The 19,182-nt window shown below is 38.0% G+C and overlaps 1 protein-coding gene across 3 annotated transcripts; it reads left to right on the top strand.

Annotated features, from left to right (window-relative positions):
- Positions 1-2,973: 2,973 nt before the first annotated feature.
- LOC107695369 (ras association domain-containing protein 7-like) lies at positions 2,974-13,380 on the top strand. 3 transcript variants are annotated; one of them, XM_016495254.1, is made up of 6 exons: positions 2,974-3,187; positions 9,166-9,270; positions 9,362-10,245; positions 11,843-11,999; positions 12,204-12,311; positions 13,137-13,380. In XM_016495254.1, the coding sequence occupies exons 2-6, from the start codon at positions 9,168-9,170 to the stop codon at positions 13,166-13,168; spliced, it is 1,284 nt and encodes a 427-aa protein (XP_016350740.1). In that variant the 5' UTR covers positions 2,974-3,187; positions 9,166-9,167; the 3' UTR covers positions 13,169-13,380. The 3 variants fall into 3 exon arrangements, with proteins under 3 accessions (XP_016350740.1, XP_016350737.1, XP_016350738.1); XM_016495251.1 differs by having other exon boundaries at positions 9,124-9,270; XM_016495252.1 differs by having other exon boundaries at positions 9,121-9,270.
- The last annotated feature ends 5,802 nt before the right edge of the window (positions 13,381-19,182 follow it).

Here is a 19,182-nt window from a genome sequence, read left to right as displayed (position 1 = left end):
ATTATTGAGTAGTTACAAAAAATCACTGAAATTAGGGGAATTTCACTTGATAAGACACTCGATGAATGATTCTCTCTCTCTCGCTCTCATTTAGTGTAATTATTTCTTTCATCTTGTTCATTATTAAAGAAAAATGCCCATATAGCCAAGTTGTTTTTCTTTTTTCTTTTCTGTTTTTAAGTTTCTTATATACGTTGATTTCACACCCACGAAAATACAGTGATAAGCATGTGATGTAAGCATGTGCTATAAATGTGTCATTACTGTCTTTCTCAGGTATGGATAGTGATTTCTTCTCTTTTCATAATATACTTAATTAAAATAAATATGTCTCATGGCTGAGGCACTGAGTGATTTATTATTTCAAAATACTCTTGATTTAATTCCTTAATTTTCAAAATAGAGGTCCACTGAGGTAATTCTCCAAATGGTCCACAAGGTGGCTATCTTTCATCTCCGTAGCCTTAAGGCGCACACTTCCAGTCGCTATTTAAGCTCAAATATATTCCAGACATCTATTATAGTTATGGGACTGCAGTCATCATAAAAACAGAGTAAAAAAAAAAAGAGTAAAGAAAAATCATACTGCTGTCATTCCCAGGCCAATAATCCTTGCGCTTCTTGTCTCCTCCTGTTGAAAGGCAACCAGAAAGTCACATGGCCTTTTGTATGACGACCAGTGCGCGTTTCATTGGCTGATTTGTTTGAAAAAGCATCCGTCGTCAAGACAACCAAGAGCTGCAGTCCCACTTCACTTGTCTGGTGAGGCCTTGACAAAGTCACACAGATCCTTTTTTACCTTCTGCTTATTGTTTCACTCTCTCCTCTCCTGTGCATCTCAAGAGTTTATAAGAGGTAAGTCAATAGATGTACCATGCAGTGTGCTGTTAAAAACATAGATGTATATTTTCTTGTGATGAAAGCTTCTCGTAGTAAAAGCTGCAGACAAGATCACACATGATGAGGGGCCCTGAAATATAATGCATGACATTTTATAATTATTTTACATGTTGCATTAGGTAAGTTAGATTTTCTTTCTTTGCTTGTGGCTGATCATTTAACAAAGTATGCTATCAAAGAATATAAATGGAAGAGTTTACTTGAATAATGGTGACTACGTTGCTACAATTCTTTATCTCTTGAGAGGTTTGGTTTGTTAAATGCATTGTGCTTGGAGCAATTCGTCTCCTCGTTTGTTTCATCCCGGTGTTCATCACTTTTAGACTTTATGCGTGCCATGTCTAACAAGTGCAAGATGTTCCATTGTAGATAACGGTGGCTGTAGCCGCAGGAGTGATGTGAGCCTGTTCCCCTCTTTGTCATGTAAATTAAGATGGAGTCATCAAGGTGGCCATGTTGATAGTGAAAGCATAAAATAAAGGCAAATGTATCTCTGCAGGCCTTCTCTATCACCTATGCAACAAGTTGGTATAATATCTTTAAAATATGAAAAGCACCAGAAAGTTGGCTTGTGTAGCATATGAAGAAAAGACTGAATAAATGATTTTTGTAAGCTATGTTGCGTTATATATACAAATATTGTCCGAAGTGCCCATGCAGTTTTGGGATATTGTTGGTTGAAGCTTAACTGAATATGTTAACTAAATGCTATTAAGTGCTTTTACTTGCTTTGTTTAGGGAGTTTCGGTTTACATTGGGGGTCGCTGGCTTTTCATGTGTTATTGTAGTCGTTTAATGGGTCATGCAGCGCAACAAGTGTTTAAAACATTTCTAACATAAATGTAGTAATACTATTGTCCATACTTGGATTAGAGATTTGGGGGTTTACATTATTTTTAGCATCAGTTGTGTTACAGACATGAATGGAATTGTTTGGCTTGTTAAGGAAAGGCTATTACTTTTCTAAATGATCAGACCAGGGCCGTCCTTAGGGGGTGCAACTGGTGCGGCCGCACGGCAAACAGACCGAGGGGGCCCCCGCTCCCTACCTCGCACGGGGTCCTGCATCAGCTAAGGACGGTCCTGGATCAGACTTAGACTACTGTTCAAAAGTTTGGGTCTGTAACTTTTTTTAATGCTTTTTAATACTTTTATTCTGCAAGGATGCATTAAATTGATCATAACAGCAGACCCTAAACATTTGAATGGCAATGTAACCTAGACAAAAATAAAAGCAAAAAATCCCACAGACTTAAATTGAGGTGTCCTGAGACATTTCAGATTATCATAGGGGTTTAGGGTTGGGCTCCTTTGACTTGGGCCAGTAAGCAATTGCCTAGCAACCAGCCAAAACACCTTATCAACCTCATAGCAACATGTTACAAAACACTCAGAAGACCTTAGCAACCACAACAAGACCCTGGAAATCACACACAACACCCTAAAATTACAGCAGCAGAATACGTAAACATCTATTTTTTGTTGTTTTATTCTGACATTTGAAATGTTGCAGTTTAATGTTACCAAGCAGATTAATGTTCCCAGTTTTCAGTGAAAAAGTGAGAGAATATTCAGCTTAAGATACAATCCAGAACACTCTAGCAACCACTCATAACATTCACATGCTAGCAACTGCACAAAAACACTCAAAACAACATATCTACCCCATAGCAACACCTTGGGATAACTGCCCACAACACCCTATTACTGTCACACCATTCACTTTTTTTTTTACAGACAGGTATCATTTGGAAAGTTATTAGGAGGAAGTTATTCAGTGTATAGAGGAAGCCAAAGCATTTGATCTACATAGGAACACAATGACTACAGTTATGACACATAAATACAATGACAGGCCATGGAATTGAAAAAAAAAAATAAAGTACTAACTATGTCCTAACTATGCCAGTTTTACAAACTGCTCTAAGATCTTTGACAAAATAATGACAGAGAATGAGAGCAAGACAGAGAGATAGAGGGAGATAATGAGAGCACTTTTGCTGGTATTACCTGTGGAAGGGGAGGAGCATGGGAAGGCTGTGGTATGTGTCAGCATTGTGGAGAGCGGAAAGAGAGAGTCACTTTCAACAGACGAAAAGAGTAGTGCGCCATTAATCCTGCTCCTGTAGATACAGGAAAAACAACACCTGTTGGACACCAACATCTGTGTTACAGGTTAACTCAGGTTTGATTTTACATTAGACACGTTTACGACTGTACTTTTTGAAATATATTCAACATGGTAACCAAGAAGGAGGACACACAGAAGCAAGCTTTCAACTCTAAGGTAAATATAGCTTTCCGTCTGACCAGCAGGTTTGTCTAATTAGGCTACGGACTTAAAATACAATGTGCCAAATTCTAGCCAGGTGTTTCCATCATGCCTGGAAAGCAGCTTAAACAAGGGAAATCAGTTGCAATTTTGTTTGGATTATGCCCTTGATTTGAATCAGTAGCAAGGAAATAGTTTAGAAGATATCAGTAATTAGTAGAAAATGGTTTACAGAAACCTGGTACATAGAATAGGTAAGCTTTTTTTCTATATGGAAGAAGTCTGTTAAAACAAAATAAATAAATAATTGAGGTTACCAGGTATTGTAAAACCTGCTTTTATTCATGAAAAGAAAAATGCCTGAAGGGAATTAGTCATAATGGTTTAGTCATCATAATTCTACTGTGTATTATCCATGGCTAATGCAGATCATGTATTTTGCTTGACGGCTGGACTGTGTGGATTGTCCGATATAAGCTGTGCTTCTCTCAGTAAAACTGCAGCCTTCAGGTCATTTGACTCATCCTGTCACTTGTGTAAATGTAGACCTGCGTAAAAATGCCTGAGTAAATTATTACGGTTTTTCAATTCTGTTGAGTTTTAGTGTTTGTGATTTATGCTTAGTGGTAATGAGGATCCGTTTGGGAACTGGGCTGTATTATTATTTTTAATTTTTTTTGATGACAAGTTTTTCTGACCGTTCTGATCAACTGTTCCTTGAAAATATAAGATGAAAGTATGAGAGACTGGTCCATTACAAAAAAAATACAAAAAGTTTAATTTCATAAATAAATAGAATAGAAATAAATAATTAGCAAAGTCTGGAATCAGGCATCCAGATTAAAAACAATCATTTCTCTTTTTTGATACTTTGTTGACAGGTCCAACTGTCATGTATCTTTGCAATATGCTCACGTGAAATGAGCCCAACATAAACAGGGCCACAACTAGTTTACCTTGATGTTTTGAAGATTCTTATTTACACAGAGATCAATTACTAATCTACAGGAATAGATTCTTCTCCACAATCTTTCACCTAAATCATTTAAGGAAATGTCTGATTAAATTCCATTTAAATTCTTCTGCATCTCATTCACCTGACAAAACGATGTCACTTTATTTGGCTATGCAAAACAAACTACAGTCACATCTACTGCTGTTCACAAGCTATGTCAGTGAGGGCAGATGCCTGATTTCATATAACCGACCACCTGCAGGATAGAAAGGTGAATTTTAATCGATGCAGTTTAAATTATGGATCTTGAAACAAGTTTGAAAAACATTAGTGATGAAATCAATGTGTGTAACAAAAGAAAAAAAAGAAAGAAAGAGCAGTCTGATTTATGTTCCTGAAGCTCAAGGCTACGAATCATGTCGTAAATTTAGTGGAGTGGTTGTCTCGCTCTGAGGATAGGTTGAAAGAGAGGACCACTCTAAATCAGATTCCCAATCAGGAACATGCATAATCCAATGGGTACTTAGAAAGATCTAGATTTTTGCTATGTTAAACCTAATGTTATGTTAAAACATAATCACAATATCTCATCTAATTTTTTGTAATGCATTCAATTCATATGGTTTGGAGCAGTGAAGAGGTACTTGAGCATTATTGATGATACTCTGCGGTACAGAAAATTAAAAAGGCTGGGAAACTTTGAAGTAGATGAGCTGAAATAGAAGTGATAACATCTATCACAGTAGTGTTATTTTAGTATCATTGAGATACTATTATAGTTTTTTGTTAATATTTTGAATTAGATTTTCCACTTTCATGTTAAATTTAGTTAAAGTTTTATTGATTTTGTTTTGTGTTTTTGTCATTTCTATTAATGTTTTATTGTTTTTAAATTAAGTTTTACTAATCAAGTTAAAGTGAGAAGTTAACATTTATTTCATTCCAACTTCGAAAATGTTTTTTTTTATGGTTTTAGTTTAAGATTTAGTTAACTATTATAACCCTGTAACAGACTTTTGCTTAAACTTTTCACTACATTTTCATTTATTCAATAGGGAAGTTCGTTTTTTACACTTTCCTGTTCCTTTTACATAAAATCCGACTGGAATTCTTTAGCAGGTTGATGTACCTGTAATGCTGCATACCAAAGCTATCTGACTTTCTTTGGCGATACTATTTACCTGTAGTCGTCAATGAACTCACAGGAGAGGGAGAGAGTACACTCCTCCTTTTGCACACAATGGGGAAGGTTTAGATATGCTGTTCTACGTAAGCAGGCCAGTTTCACCCCTTTAACACAAGAAACCTAATGCCTGTGAGACACGTCCCTGAGCCTGGTTCTGACTGGTTCACGTAACAAATGGAATTCAGCCGGTTTAAACATTTTTCTTGGTTCTCATGGTTCACTGAGTGAGAATGCCATCGACATATGCTCTCTTATTTAGTGTAGGTGAACTTCAGGTCAAAAATAGGTTCCCCATAGGTCCTTCAGCTGTCGAACATGTAGAGGTCTTATGACCACAATGGATCATCTGTCATCATCAGACGGAAGAAAGAGCATGAAACCTGTATTTCTAGTTTGCCATATGTTTCTAGTAGCATGTGCCGTACTCCTGTAAGCCCATGTTGACAGGGAAACACGAGAAATGGGATGTTTTTCCCAAGCATATTTGTGTTTCACACCTTCAAAAACATCATATTCAAACAATTGACAATTCAAACTTACCTGTAGAAGAAACATTGTGAAATTGATGTTTAGAATATGATTTAAAATGTAATGCCTGATGCCGGTTCATTACTAGTTTTCTATTTCATCACATATTGGAATACTCTAGTTAGTTGAGTCAGTTATAACCACTGAATCTTTGATGTTCCTGCTCATGGGACTGGTTTAAGGTTAATGGTTTTAAATTCCCGGAATGGAATGTTTCAGTCTAGGCTGATTTCATGGGTCTCCACACTTCATGGCAGATTTGTGTTTAGAAGACAATGGGAGAACAGAGACTAAACTATCTACTGCAGGTCTGCTAATGGAGGTGGATGGTGTATGATTACAGTCACATCATCAGTTCTGCTACAGTACAGACAGCAAGGAAGTTCACAAAGTTTGCCGAGTAATCACTTTTTAATAGGTTTTGGGCTAAGATATTATATTGTTAATATTTATTTGCTTTTTGTATTGTATTTTTTTTTCTTCTATAGTGCAGCTATTCAGATGGCATTGTGTGAGGAACTCACTATTGACATGTGAACAGAACATGTTTCACTTTACCTGTGTAGTTTTTAGAATAGCTGAGTGAAATAAGATCTGTGGGTAACATTGCTTAGAGAGACTTGCGTGTTTTTCTTTACAACATAAATTGCACACGATCAGATCCCAAATGTGAATTTTGAAGCTACAATAAGGACCACATTTACCACAAGGATGCAAGTTTACATGCTTGATGAATCAGACAACCATTGTCCGTGTATAGCAGTAATAAAAATGAAACTATACAGGCTACCGTTGCATTAATTCATTGTGTTTACTGTACCACACAGCTTTTTAAGTGTATTGTAGGCTAATGATAAGGCTGTATTTGTACACCGGTAGAACTTAACACCACAAACATGTAATGTTTTTCAGTACTGTTAATGACACATATAATAGGAGCATACAGGTTTGGGCCAGTCATATATTTATGACGAAGATAACACCATTAGTTTGCACTGTTTACAGTAAGAGCAGGTTCACACAAAACTCATTTTTGTGTTCCACTCCCTGTGCTGCTTTTTAATTGATTTTCTACGTAAACATGTACTAGATAGACCGTTGTGGTGTGTCTTTTGTGCATGAGCGCCTGAGAGACCTTGCCTTCTTTTCCATTCATCAGTGCTGTGGCTCACAACGTGATCTTATGAGAAAATGTAACTATTTTATGAGATGGCAATTTCATATAAATTTGTATGGAAATGTGAAAAGTTTTAGAAGGAAAGTAAAACTTGTACTCACTATACCCAAAACCTAAACCTAATGTCAGTGGAATGTAAGCAAATCATACAGAAGCATATGAATGAGATCGGGGGAAAAAAATCACTCAAATTAGTCTCAAATTTGCCAAAATGTGCAATGGTTACGAAATGTCATGAGAGTGTGTTGGATGCATGCATAGCTAATTTTGTGCAGTGTGTCACATTTTTAAAAGCAAAAACGGATTCAACTAAAATGCACTTATCCTTATGTGAGGGGATAAAGAAAACGGAGTAATTTCTGATAACTGACATCACGGTTTACTAATATTTTAGAGCCGATGTGTGAAAGCTATCTTATGAAAAAAAATTGAGGTTAAATCTGTCAAGGTCATTGTGCTGAAATAAGTCAATGATTACATTTAACAGAGGTGTGGCTTAATCAAGCCAAAGACGTGATATATTTGTTTTAGTATAGCATTATGAAAAGTAAGCCATGAAACCTGAGCCATGTTCTGTGGAGACACCAAAACACAGGTCAACATATTTGTCTTAACTTTTCCCCGTATCTCTTATGGTTATTGCCATTTTGTCAAATTAAATGATCTAGTTTGACAGGCAGAAGTGTTGTGACTGTGAGTATAGTACACACATTCTTTGAGCATGTGAGCACAGTTTCAAGGTTTACAGGAATGTGAAGGTTGGTTAATGATTTCCTCAGGAGTCAAGCATTATGTGCAGGTTGAGGACACGAGACACTCTCTAACTCACCTCACAGAGCATATTTAAAAAGGACAGCAAGTTTTTTTTAAGAGATTCAGTGTCTTAACCTGTTAATTTGCCAGACGAAGCTTGAACATAAGCGCTTCCTTAAAATGTACATATCAAACTCAATGATAACTTGCAAAATAGGGCTGATTGCTGTTCTCAGAACATGCTCAAGGGCAGATATCCAAAAAGCTCTTTGATGATTTATTTTATTATTATTATTTATTTATTTTTGATCAATGACTTCTTAATAATGTGTTGGTTGAAGGAGTTTATTGGCTTGCATTGCTGACGTTTTCTGAAAAAAAAAAAAATGCCTGGTTCATTTGCAGTCATTTACAGTCTGGATGAAGTTGAACTGAATAAAATCCTCATGTTCCTCATTTTATCATGCATGCATACTTCTAGAGAAATGTGGTGTCAGGTTAAAAGTGATCATACTCTTTTGAACCATGTTCTTTCAGTTTCATGACATGTGAATGTTCATCACAACACATATCTTTGATGTAGTCTAAAAAAACATTATCTAACAATGTTTTTAACACATTATGGCACTCATTGGTTTAATCCATGTAACACTTTGCCATTATATGACTTGTAAAGTAGCACTCCAAAACATTTGGAGTGTATTATTGCACTGACTATGTCTCTCATTATAGTTTTTGTGAGTTTAGTTTGATCAATTACATTTAAGTAAAATTACAATTTTAACATCTGAAGGACCAGAATATGCAAAGTTCCCAGTTTAAAGTGTGGCCTGGGCTGCTTAGTCACTTCATTAAAAAAAGGCTCCAAAAATGAAAATTCTGTTATTGTTTACTTATCCTTGTCTTTCCAAACCTATAAGACATTTGTCCATTGTCAAAACACAAATGAAGATATTTTTTGTGAAATTTGATAGATTTCTGTCCCTCCATGGAAAGTTCATGCAACCAAAACTTTGATGCTTCAAAATGTTCATACAGACATTGTAAATGTAATCAATGAACCAATGATGTTTGCTCTCGCGCATCAAGCAAGAAAGTTTGTACCTTCATTAAATGTTCATCATATAAAGCGACTGTGCACCTTCATAAGTCTTGGATTAAAATCTTTCTAATTTCAGATATTTTACATCCACACCTGTTTCTCTATACTTACATTTTGCAAGCCTTTTTAAAAACTTCTCCTTCGATCATAGCAGAGCATGATAATCGTTATGCATTTTAACAATCAGTGCAGTTATTCTCTATATTGTAAGTAATTGTTCAGCATTTTGATTGTTGTATCTGTTCAGCAGAGCACTGTCATGTAGAGACGCTCCTTACTGACTTTCTTACAGTCATGGAGCTGAAGGTGTGGGTGGAAGGCATTCAACGTGTCGTCTGCGGCCTATCAGAAGAGACATCTTGCCAGGATGTAGTCATTGCCCTTGCCCAGGCTATAGGTAAGTTATTGACTCTCTCTCTTTCTCCATTTTGCTCTTTGAACAGCTAGAGCATTTGTATTTTAATGTTCACTCTCAATGTGCTCTCCAGGGCAAACTGGTCGTTATGTTCTTATCCAGAAACTGCGGGATAAGGAACGGCAGCTTGTAGCCAATGAACGCCCACTGGAGTCCCTGGCTAAACTGGGCCAATTAGGCAATGAAGTGCAATTCATCCTACGGCGCACCGGCCCCACAAGCAGTGAAGGCTCAGACCAAGGTCGAGCCCCGAAATTACCCAGACCTCCAGATCCAGAGCCCCTCAAACACAAAGAGCCAAAAAAAGCTCTTACTTTCAATCTGGGGCCCTCCACATCACCCCAAACCCGTGTAAAACAGGTTGAAAAACCACTCAGAGACTCCCAAGCACGAGAGGTGTCCCCATCTCCGCCCTTGTCTCTTGCCCAAGCTGGTCCATCCAAAGACACACTTTATCAGCAGATCCTACGCCAACAAGGGCAGCTACAGTCTCTGCAGGGACAGCAGGAGGCTCAAGAGAGAGAGCTGGGCATTTGGGAGCGGGCTCCTCCTCCAACCCTTTCCCCTGACTTCCTTGAGGAAATGGACCACCTACAGCAGCTTTTAAGGCGGAACGAGTCAGAGTTGGCCCATGTGCTGCACTGGGAAAATGAATTTCAGTCTGAAGTTCAAAGAGAAAAGGACATGCTACGGCAAAAAAACAAACTCCATTTAACTCTAGACAAACACAGTCGAAGGTTGCACGACACAGACAACCAATCAGAACAGCTAGAGCGAGATATTAAGCTGCTTTTTGAAACCAAGAGAAATGGTGTGCTTCAAGCCAGACCCAGTGTTGAAGAATCTGTAGTTATAGCGAAAGAACAACTGGACAACCATCAGCGTCAGGGGGCTGAACTGCAGGCATCAAATGAAGAGATAGAAAAGGAGTTAAGGCTGGCAGAAGAACAACTGCAGGTCTGCATTTTTGTTTTTATTACTCACAATGTTATGTCCTTGTCATAACGTTATTGTTTCACTAGAGGTTAATCTTCTAATATTCATTTTCACATATTAAACATTTAAAAGTGCGTAATCAATGGGCTCATTGGGTGGGCAAGTACTAAAGTCTCCAAAAAGGACAAATAAGTTATACACTGCAGTCTAATATGCCTACTTACCTAGTATATAGTCAATAAAAAACTGTATGCCAAAAGAGTAGTATGTCCATATTAATAGCATCTGAAAGAAAATAGGCGAAAATTACATGGATAACCTACTACTTGTGCCGAGATTCTAGATTGTGCATTCAGTGGACACTTTACTACCAATGAGGCCACTGAACGGAATGACAGTGAAATGGGGCAACTGACACCATAGGTCACATGACACAGCCAACACGGCAGATGTAGTACGCCTAGATTTCATTCAAACTACACACATTCATACTATATATCCACCTTAATTTACAACAAGGAAGTAAAGCCATTTTCTGAGCATGTGTGAGACTTCAGACTCATTAGCAACTATATAGAAGAACTGTAGTATAAAATGTAGTAAACACACCTTTTTAATGGTCCCGAAGTAAGCTCTCAATCAATTCTAGTACCTACTGAGTATGCGATTTTAAAATTTTCAATTTCGGTACTCGGTGTCTGATATTGGCAACTTTGTATATCAGTCCGCTCACCCATTTACTCAAACCGGTGCTACTTTCATGACTCACACTCAGACTACAGGCTCATACGGTCACAATTTGCGCCATCTTGAGTCTTAGTTATCAACTATGGTGAAAATTACCTCATAGGACCTTGGTGCTAATATTACTGTAATACTTTTACCATGTTTGTCTTGTTGCTACATTGTAATTGACATTTTTTTTTATTAGCAGAAGCTTTGATTATATGCAAGTAGAATTATAACGTGATTTCAGCTCAACATTAATGTCCACTTATTTCGGAGTCCTGATCACCCTGTCAGGGTTTAGTTTGCGGTAATGACTTGCTGACTGTACAGTATACCTTAAATAAAACATCTTTGTACTAGTTGTTGGCTCACATACATTAATTGCAGTTACACAAAAGCATGTTGTGCGCTCACAATGACTGACTGAACCTCAGGGCACCATACACACTACCTCACTATTGCTTCATTTGTTGTCTCACTCCCATCAGCAAGGGCAGTACTATATTCATTCATCCTGCAGGTTTTTGTCATTACCAACAATACACCTTTAATGGTTGAAATAATAATAATAATAAAAAAGTTTTATGAAAAACAAAAACAAGACTCATCTAGTGGTGCAAAGGCAGCATATTTATGTTAAGAAAAATGTCTGTGACAATTAAGCAGGAACCACAGTACTGGCTTTATCTAACAATTATTTCTGTTAATGGTATGAAAATGGCATTTAAGACACATCCCTTGGACATTAGACCTCATTGCAGAGATTAAATGTGTGGGTGTTTCATTACAAGAAAAGAGAACTGTGATAAAGGAACATTGCAGTTTGAAAGTCACTGCTTCAGCTTTTTCCTCCAACTCAACACTAAATCTCTCTTATGTTCCGCTTTAGGCTAAAAGCAAGGAACTGGATGATCTGAATAAGGAGCTACGCCAGTGTAACCTGCAACAATTCATCCTGCAAACAGGAGTCACTCCAGCACAATCCAATCAGCAAACCGAAGAGATCGATTTTGCTCTCCTCAAGCCTGATGGACAGAGTGATGAAGGTGTGTAAAGTTACAAACTGTTTTCACAAGCCACTAGTTAACAAGGTATTTTCTACTATACATGGGGATAACATGTTTTTGTGGATGTCTTCCAAATGGAAAAGATACTGGTGATCTGGTGGTTTCAAAGGAACACTGTCTATACCTAACCAAAAAACTGATGCTGGCAAAGTTTAACAGTAGTTTTTTGTGTGTTTATGACAGATTCAAATTCCTCCATCTTGGAGTTCAACCCTGGTACCACTGCCAAGCAAATCTTAGGGAACCCGCGCAGCCTCCAGAACCCGCTTGTCTCCAGCCTTCATCCAGAGGGTGTGTATGTGTGACACACAGCTTGCACACCGCTGCCCTCTGCTGGCCAAAATCTTCTGCTTGTCCACCTCTACCTCTTCCTGCTTCCCAGAATGTACAATATATTTTACTGCACACCTCCTGTCCTCTCCGGTGGCTCTGTCTTGTCAAATGCACTGTTATGGTCATTCTTCTGATCAGACAAAGACAATTCAACTGTACTGCCAGTGCCAACAAGACAGATTGCCAACATTTATATTTAGTTTGCTATTTTTTGAGCCAGAAAACAAAAACACTTTGCTCACTTTGTCTTCTGTGGTTTCCTATAATAAGATAGCAAGCTTCTGTCTTGCTGCGTGCTAATAGTGACTGTCAAGCTAGCACAAAAAAATGATCGCCTTCCCATTTTGCTGAAACCTGCACTGCCTTGGGGTTCTTTCATGAAGGTTCATGTGAATCATAAGCTACCAGTGTTTTGCTCCATTGTTCCTGCATGGAACAAGTGTTTTAAGTAGAAAGAAATTATGTAGTTATTAATTTCTATGGAATTTCTTTCTATGGAATTGCCTCCAGTGGATGCTGTTCAGATTGATCACGTGGGTGTACAGAAACGTTGCAACAGACTCAAATCTGACTGTAAATGGAGCATTTTGATGTTTGAGTGTTTATGCTGCTGTTTTTTTAAGCTAGAGCTTTTTTCTTTTTCTTTGTTTACATTTCTTCCATTCCCCAGTCTTCCCTATATCTGTTATATGAAACATTACCCCCACCAATGTGTTGAAAAGCATTTTTTATAATCATCCTCCATGAAGCCCAGAACCTCATTCCATTTTGTGTGTCTTGCAGTCCTGTCATCAAGAGAGACATCATGGCGATAAAGTCTGGAATACAACCTTGAGGAATTATTCACTGTTCACTTTATATTATGTCTACTTCATGTTGTCTGAATATGTTAATTATATTTTCTCTTGTATGATATTCATTTGTAAACATAAGAATATATCTATGTAAATACAGTGCTGTCTTTGTAATTATTAAACATTAAGATTTTTGGATGTATTTGAACAATTTACATGTATTTCATTAACTAAAAACATACCAAAATAAAAAGAAATGATTGCAAGTTTTTAGGCTTATTGATTTCCCACTGTAAAATTTGGAGAGTCAACAATCGTGATATCGCACACGCCTGCCTTAATTTTTTAAAGGGGTCATGAAAAGCATTTTTTTTAATTATTTTATAATGTTCTCTGAGATCCACTTATAATGTTAGTGTGATTTTACATTAAAAAAATGTGGGTCATTTGGGTTAAAAACGTATAAGAATTTGCCATTGTGATGTCATCTAGTGACATTTAGCTACCAGTTTTAGCTACTTTCAATTGAAAGCAGTTGGCAACACTGGTTGGATCCACTCAGCACTGTGCGAGCGGCGCAACACGACTAGACAACAGAACCCATTATAATCGGCGATTCTGTCTACACTGGATGCGGCACGGATAGACACAACAAATCCCCGACAGTAAACTGATGTCCTGCTCTATTTCTGACATACTTCAAGCATTCGCGCCGCTTCTGACCTGAAAGAGAAATTGATTCGCTACATGATGCAACAGCGCTCACGTCCGATGTAGCCTAGATATGTTTGGATCACAAGGAAGGCAATTAAAGACTATTTTTTTTCACAACTTACACTACACAGTGAGTACGTTTACATAGACAACAATACTCCGATTTTAATACGATTAAGACAATACCCGCATTTTGCGACAGGATACACACATGGCAGTGCTCAACCGTTTGACGGCAAATAAAAGAGCTTCAACACCGCCATCGTCTGTATGCACGTACAAATAATTAACTGCACTTTAATATCACTTATTAAAAATAAAACACCCAAAACTGTATATGGCATCATAATGAATATGAACTATATGTTTATACGTGAAATTCCGGAGGGTACGTCGGATGGCGTCACGTGGGGACGTAATGACATGTGCAATTAATCGAACTATGTACTATAACAGGGTTGGCGAACGTCGGTCCTGGAGAGCCGCAGCCCTGCAGAGTTTTGCTTCAACCCTAATCAAACACACCTGAACAAGCAAATCAAGGTCTGAACGGTTACTAGGAAGCTACAGGCAGGTGAGTTTTAATTAGGGTTGGAGCTGAACTCTGCAGGGCTGTGGCTCTCCAGGACCGGAGTTCGCCACCCCTGTAGTATAACATGTAAAATGGGAACATGCAAGGAATATTCTAAAACCAACTCATGTAAACACCATAATCATAATATTGGCTTATTTAGAATAAGGTAAATAATTAGATTACTGATGTCCATGTAAAGTAGTCAGTGTCTTGTAATCTTGTAATGTCATCTGTATGATTCTTTTGATGGAGTAATCCTGTGTTTGCCTCTCTAGTATTTATTCTCTACTACAAGCATGTATCAGTGGGCGGGGCTAAAGAGGCAGTGCTGTAGAAGCAGGCCTTGATCTTCTCCTTCAGAGGCGGTGCTTAGCCACACTATTACGTCATAAAGTGGCACATTATAAAGCTTGGTTTCAATAAAAGCTGTTTTTAAACTAACAAGAAATTTTTACATTTTAAAACGTACAGGATGTTTTTATAGTACATTGACCTGTTATATGTCAAAAGATCCAGGGAAATTAGATTTCTCAGTTCATGACTCCTTTAAGTGTCACAAATTCAGTTAAGCAGGGGCGAAGCCAGGATGTTTTCATAGGGGTGGCCACCTCCTAGCTCTGCCCCTGCCGCTAAGCATTCATAATGAGAGCATTTTGCAGCCACAATTCAACAAGTATTCATTTCCAAAAATATTGTTCTCTTTGCTAACACTGTCACAGATATGTTCTGTTTTGGTTTACTTCTAGTGTACTTGTTTCTGTACCTGTTTCCTTTGTTCTCATTTTCCCCGCCAATAGTTTGTTTCCAAGGTTCCTAATTTAGTTGCACAACTTGCACACCAGTTCGTTGTTCTGTTGATTAGCACTTCCTGTAAGCCCCGTTTACTTAAGCTGTGTCCGAAAACGCTCCCTATCCCCTATATAGTGCACTATATCGGGTGTCGGCCATTTTGTAGTGCTGTCCGAATTCTGAGTGAACGTGTTCATTCCCTACATTCGTTCACTACTTTCTACCCACAATCCTCTCTGATTTTGAGTGTACAACCGATGTACACTCGCTGAAGCACTATTTCCCACAATCCAATGGGGAGAACCGGCGAGCTGGAAGAGAGAGCGGGAGCGAGCGAGTTTGAATGAGAGATGCAGTTTCTTATTTCTGCTTTAAAAGGTTATTTCATGCAGTATTAAAATAAAATAAAAAAAATATTTAGGCATTAACTCAGATTAATAGTTTACTAATTTACTGAGGTGGCGTTGTTGTTAACCTACAAGAGATGATGGAGATGTGATGATAATTTGGTGGATGATTAAAAAAATATATTCGTTAATCACCTGTATGTGGCGTATTCATCCTAATGCAAAACTAACGGTCACCTATGCACTCTGCGACCACTGTCATCTTATCTGAGCACAAAACACTGCTCGGAAGAGTTTCAAGACACTGAAAATAATAAGTACATAAAATTTATGTGCAATATGTTTATTTTTGTTGCCAGTATTTTAATAGTTTTTAATTATTATGAACATGTTAAGCATTACAAAACAAGTTAGGTCTAGTGTTACGACCCGACTCAAAGTTGATATTAATATTATTTTCTAAAATAAGGTAGGCCTAAATGTAATATAAAAGTACATGATGGTTGTGACGTGAAGTACATGTGACGAAGGTGTTTCTGCGACAGCTCCTGCTCTCTGATGCGCAGTGTATACGTCAGTGTCCAAATTCGTTCACTTTTGCCCAGTACCGCCGCTCCCTTTACGCAGAGTACGCAGTTTGCGCATCTGACTTAATATTCTAGTTTTCATGACTTAAAATGTATTATATAAAAACAATGAGTCAATAATGATAATCATTATTGTTAATTAATAATAATCATATGGTTTCATTGAATAACACTGTTAAAATACATAATGTAATACAAAATAAACAATTTGCATTATTACAAATGCCTGCAAAGGGCACCAAAGGCCTGATAATTGCTGTTGTTACATCTTCAACAAAAACATGTGGACATCACAACCCTTACCAAAATTAACCATGGCTTTATCGTAGTAAATCTGCTTAATTTGATTGTGTGGGATTTCTGAATGCTTGAGACCATAAAATCAATCAGACAACGGTATTAATAAAATCATAGCCATAGCCTGTCTAGAGCGACAATTGTAATTTATAAATAATACAATTTAATTACCATTTATTTATTTACTTTTATATTTTATTAAAGTTATATTTTGACCCCTTATAGTAGGTTTTTTTTTTTTTTTTTTGAAGGAGGGGGCACAACAATACTATTCTGCTTAGGGCACCCATTTGGCCAGCAGCCGCCCTGCTTTTGCCCTGTCCAAATACCCACACATGGGGTGCTTCTCAATTCTTATTTGAGCATCCTCGTTTCCTTTCCTCGCGTCTTCGCTCCACCCCTTCAGGATGCGAGGGAAGGGCGCGAGGATGAAGGAATTGAATCAAGTGAAATGATATATCCTCGCTCCCTTTAGGGTCAGTTCAAAGTGTCATCAGCTGCGCGAAAGGGATCTGCCCTTATGTTGTTAAAGTTTGTTATTTAAGACATTCATAATAAATATTAATAAAGCAAAATGCCCTGTTTAAAATGACATGTATGGTTACACAATGTATGACATGTATGGTTACACAATGACATGTATGGTTTATTTAAACTTTAAAGGTAAAATATAAATTAAAATTATAACAACAGATTTTTTTATTTATTATATGAGTATTAATTTATATGTGCGTCAGGTTTTTCGATGGAAAACACTTCCGCAAAGGATACACCTGCGTATCCTCACTCATGACTCCTCAGGAAGCCTCCTCACTCCTCGATCCTCGCCTCGTCGCGGTCCTCGATCGGTTACCGGGTCGTAGGATGGAGGACAGAGGGGCTACTGGATGAGCGAGGAAACGAGGGCCCTGTCCCAAATGGATGACTTCGTGTGCACTTTCGGTCTTGCGGACTTGCAATGGCCGCCGCGTGCCGCGTGCGCGTGTCCGTTAAGTCCACGAGACCGTAGGTAGGGTGTCCCATTCGTCATTTTAGCGCTCAAAAGGGTGCTCGCGAGCGCCCCCTTTGTGGCCGCTATGTGCCCTCGATGCGCACTTCTGCCGAGGCCGCACCGGGGCGAGCTCCCCAGCAGTAATATACAACACCATAATTATTGATTGCTATCTTATCTTGCTATCTTATATTATATGTGATATATCTTTGATATAACTTTGTCACATAAATATTACAGATCACATATCTCCTTTTGAATTCTCAGAACCATCAAATCCCAGCAGACACAGGACGTTAATAGGCTTGTTTGAGATGCGCTTTGCCTCGCCTGAAATGAAGGCGAGAGTAGGCGGCTGCAGTGAGGGGAGGAGTGAAATAAGCGCAGGCAAGACGGACAGTTCTGAGTTCTGACCTCTCGAAGTGAACAGATACCTACAAGATCAAAGGCGGATATCGCGTCGGTGGAGAGCAACTGAGCTCGACTGCACAATCCGACACAGCCGCCTCGCCGTCGCGAGAGTTTGTTTGTACACGTCAGCATGACATCAGAGCAAGTCGGAGGTAAATCGGACACTTTTCTAACCGGCATGCATCTCGCGGTGATCACCGGTGATCGGTTCTGCGCAGATTTTGCTCATCTCAAACAAGCCTCTTAACTTCACCCCTCCTCCATTCAGATTGACGCGCCTGGCACTGCTTGTTCGCAATGTAAGGGTAAATAAATAACTGTGATGTTTGAAAAAGTACAGCGTTTTGTTTATTCAAACACTATGTCTATAAAGGTCAATGTGTTTGTGTGTTTGAAGAGAGGAGAAGAGTCTTAGCTTTTGACGTCTAGGCTAGCCATATACTGTTTAAATATCCTGAGCATAGCCTATAGCGCTTCATCGTTTCATGATATTTTGGCCAAGTGTATTAAACGACAAGAAAAACTATAGCACCCATATAGCTACAATAAAAGTTATAACCTGTAAGCTGATGAAAGCGTTTAATGCGATGCACTTGCTGCCTCAGATACAGCCGTTCTAATGACAGACAAAACAGATCTCCGTCATTCGCTGGTCACAGACCAACTCCATTTAATGTTAAGTGCAAGTGTCTGATAAAGCCACAATACCAACTCTGACGACGTTTAAACGTTATCCCTTTCGATATTTTTCCCCAATATTTCAGTGCTTAGTGTTGTGCCGTTGGATATTTTATTTATCAAAACTGTGACACCAACCCACCAAAACTCCTTTTTTGGAACATACTTCTGCGTCATCTTAACGAGACGATCAAGGAGGCGCCTTCGTCGCAGATTTTGTACGCTGTTTGACCCCCAAAGGTCTTTTATGTTAAATATAATGAGCGAAGAATTTTATTAACAAATGAAGATTTTTTTTAAATCACCCCCCATGTTTACAGTATTTAGGAATTAGGCTATTTGAAACAATACTCAAAAACGTTGTCAAAAATAAATACATACATACCTAAATAAATAAATACATACATACATAAATTAATTAATTAATTAATTAATTAATAAAGCAGCTGTTATATTTATTTGATAAATATAATTTATTATAATGTTTTATTTAGTGTCTGATAAAGCCACAATACCAACTCTGACGACGTTTAAACGTTATCCCTTTCGATATTTTTCCCCAATATTTCAGTGCTTAGTGTTGTGCCGTTGGATATTTTATTTATCAAAACTGTGACACCAACCCACCAAAACTCCTTTTTTGGAAC

This window comes from Sinocyclocheilus anshuiensis, unplaced genomic scaffold (genome assembly GCF_001515605.1).
Source record: "Sinocyclocheilus anshuiensis isolate Anshui unplaced genomic scaffold, SAMN03320099.WGS_v1.1 scaffold282, whole genome shotgun sequence".
Taxonomy (NCBI): domain Eukaryota; kingdom Metazoa; phylum Chordata; class Actinopteri; order Cypriniformes; family Cyprinidae; genus Sinocyclocheilus; species Sinocyclocheilus anshuiensis.
This window is presented reverse-complemented; position numbering and strand designations above follow the sequence as displayed.

Excerpts from the sequence above, each read along its gene's own strand:
- LOC107695369 (XM_016495254.1), top strand. The coding sequence starts at position 9,168 with ATGGAGCTGAAGGTGTGGGTGGAAGGCATTCAACGTGTCGTCTGCGGC. Across the intron at positions 9,271-9,361 it reads TGCCCTTGCCCAGGCTATAG|GGCAAACTGGTCGTTATGTT; the intron begins GTAAGTTATTGA and ends TGTGCTCTCCAG. Across the intron at positions 12,000-12,203 it reads TGATGGACAGAGTGATGAAG|ATTCAAATTCCTCCATCTTG; the intron begins GTGTGTAAAGTT and ends TGTTTATGACAG.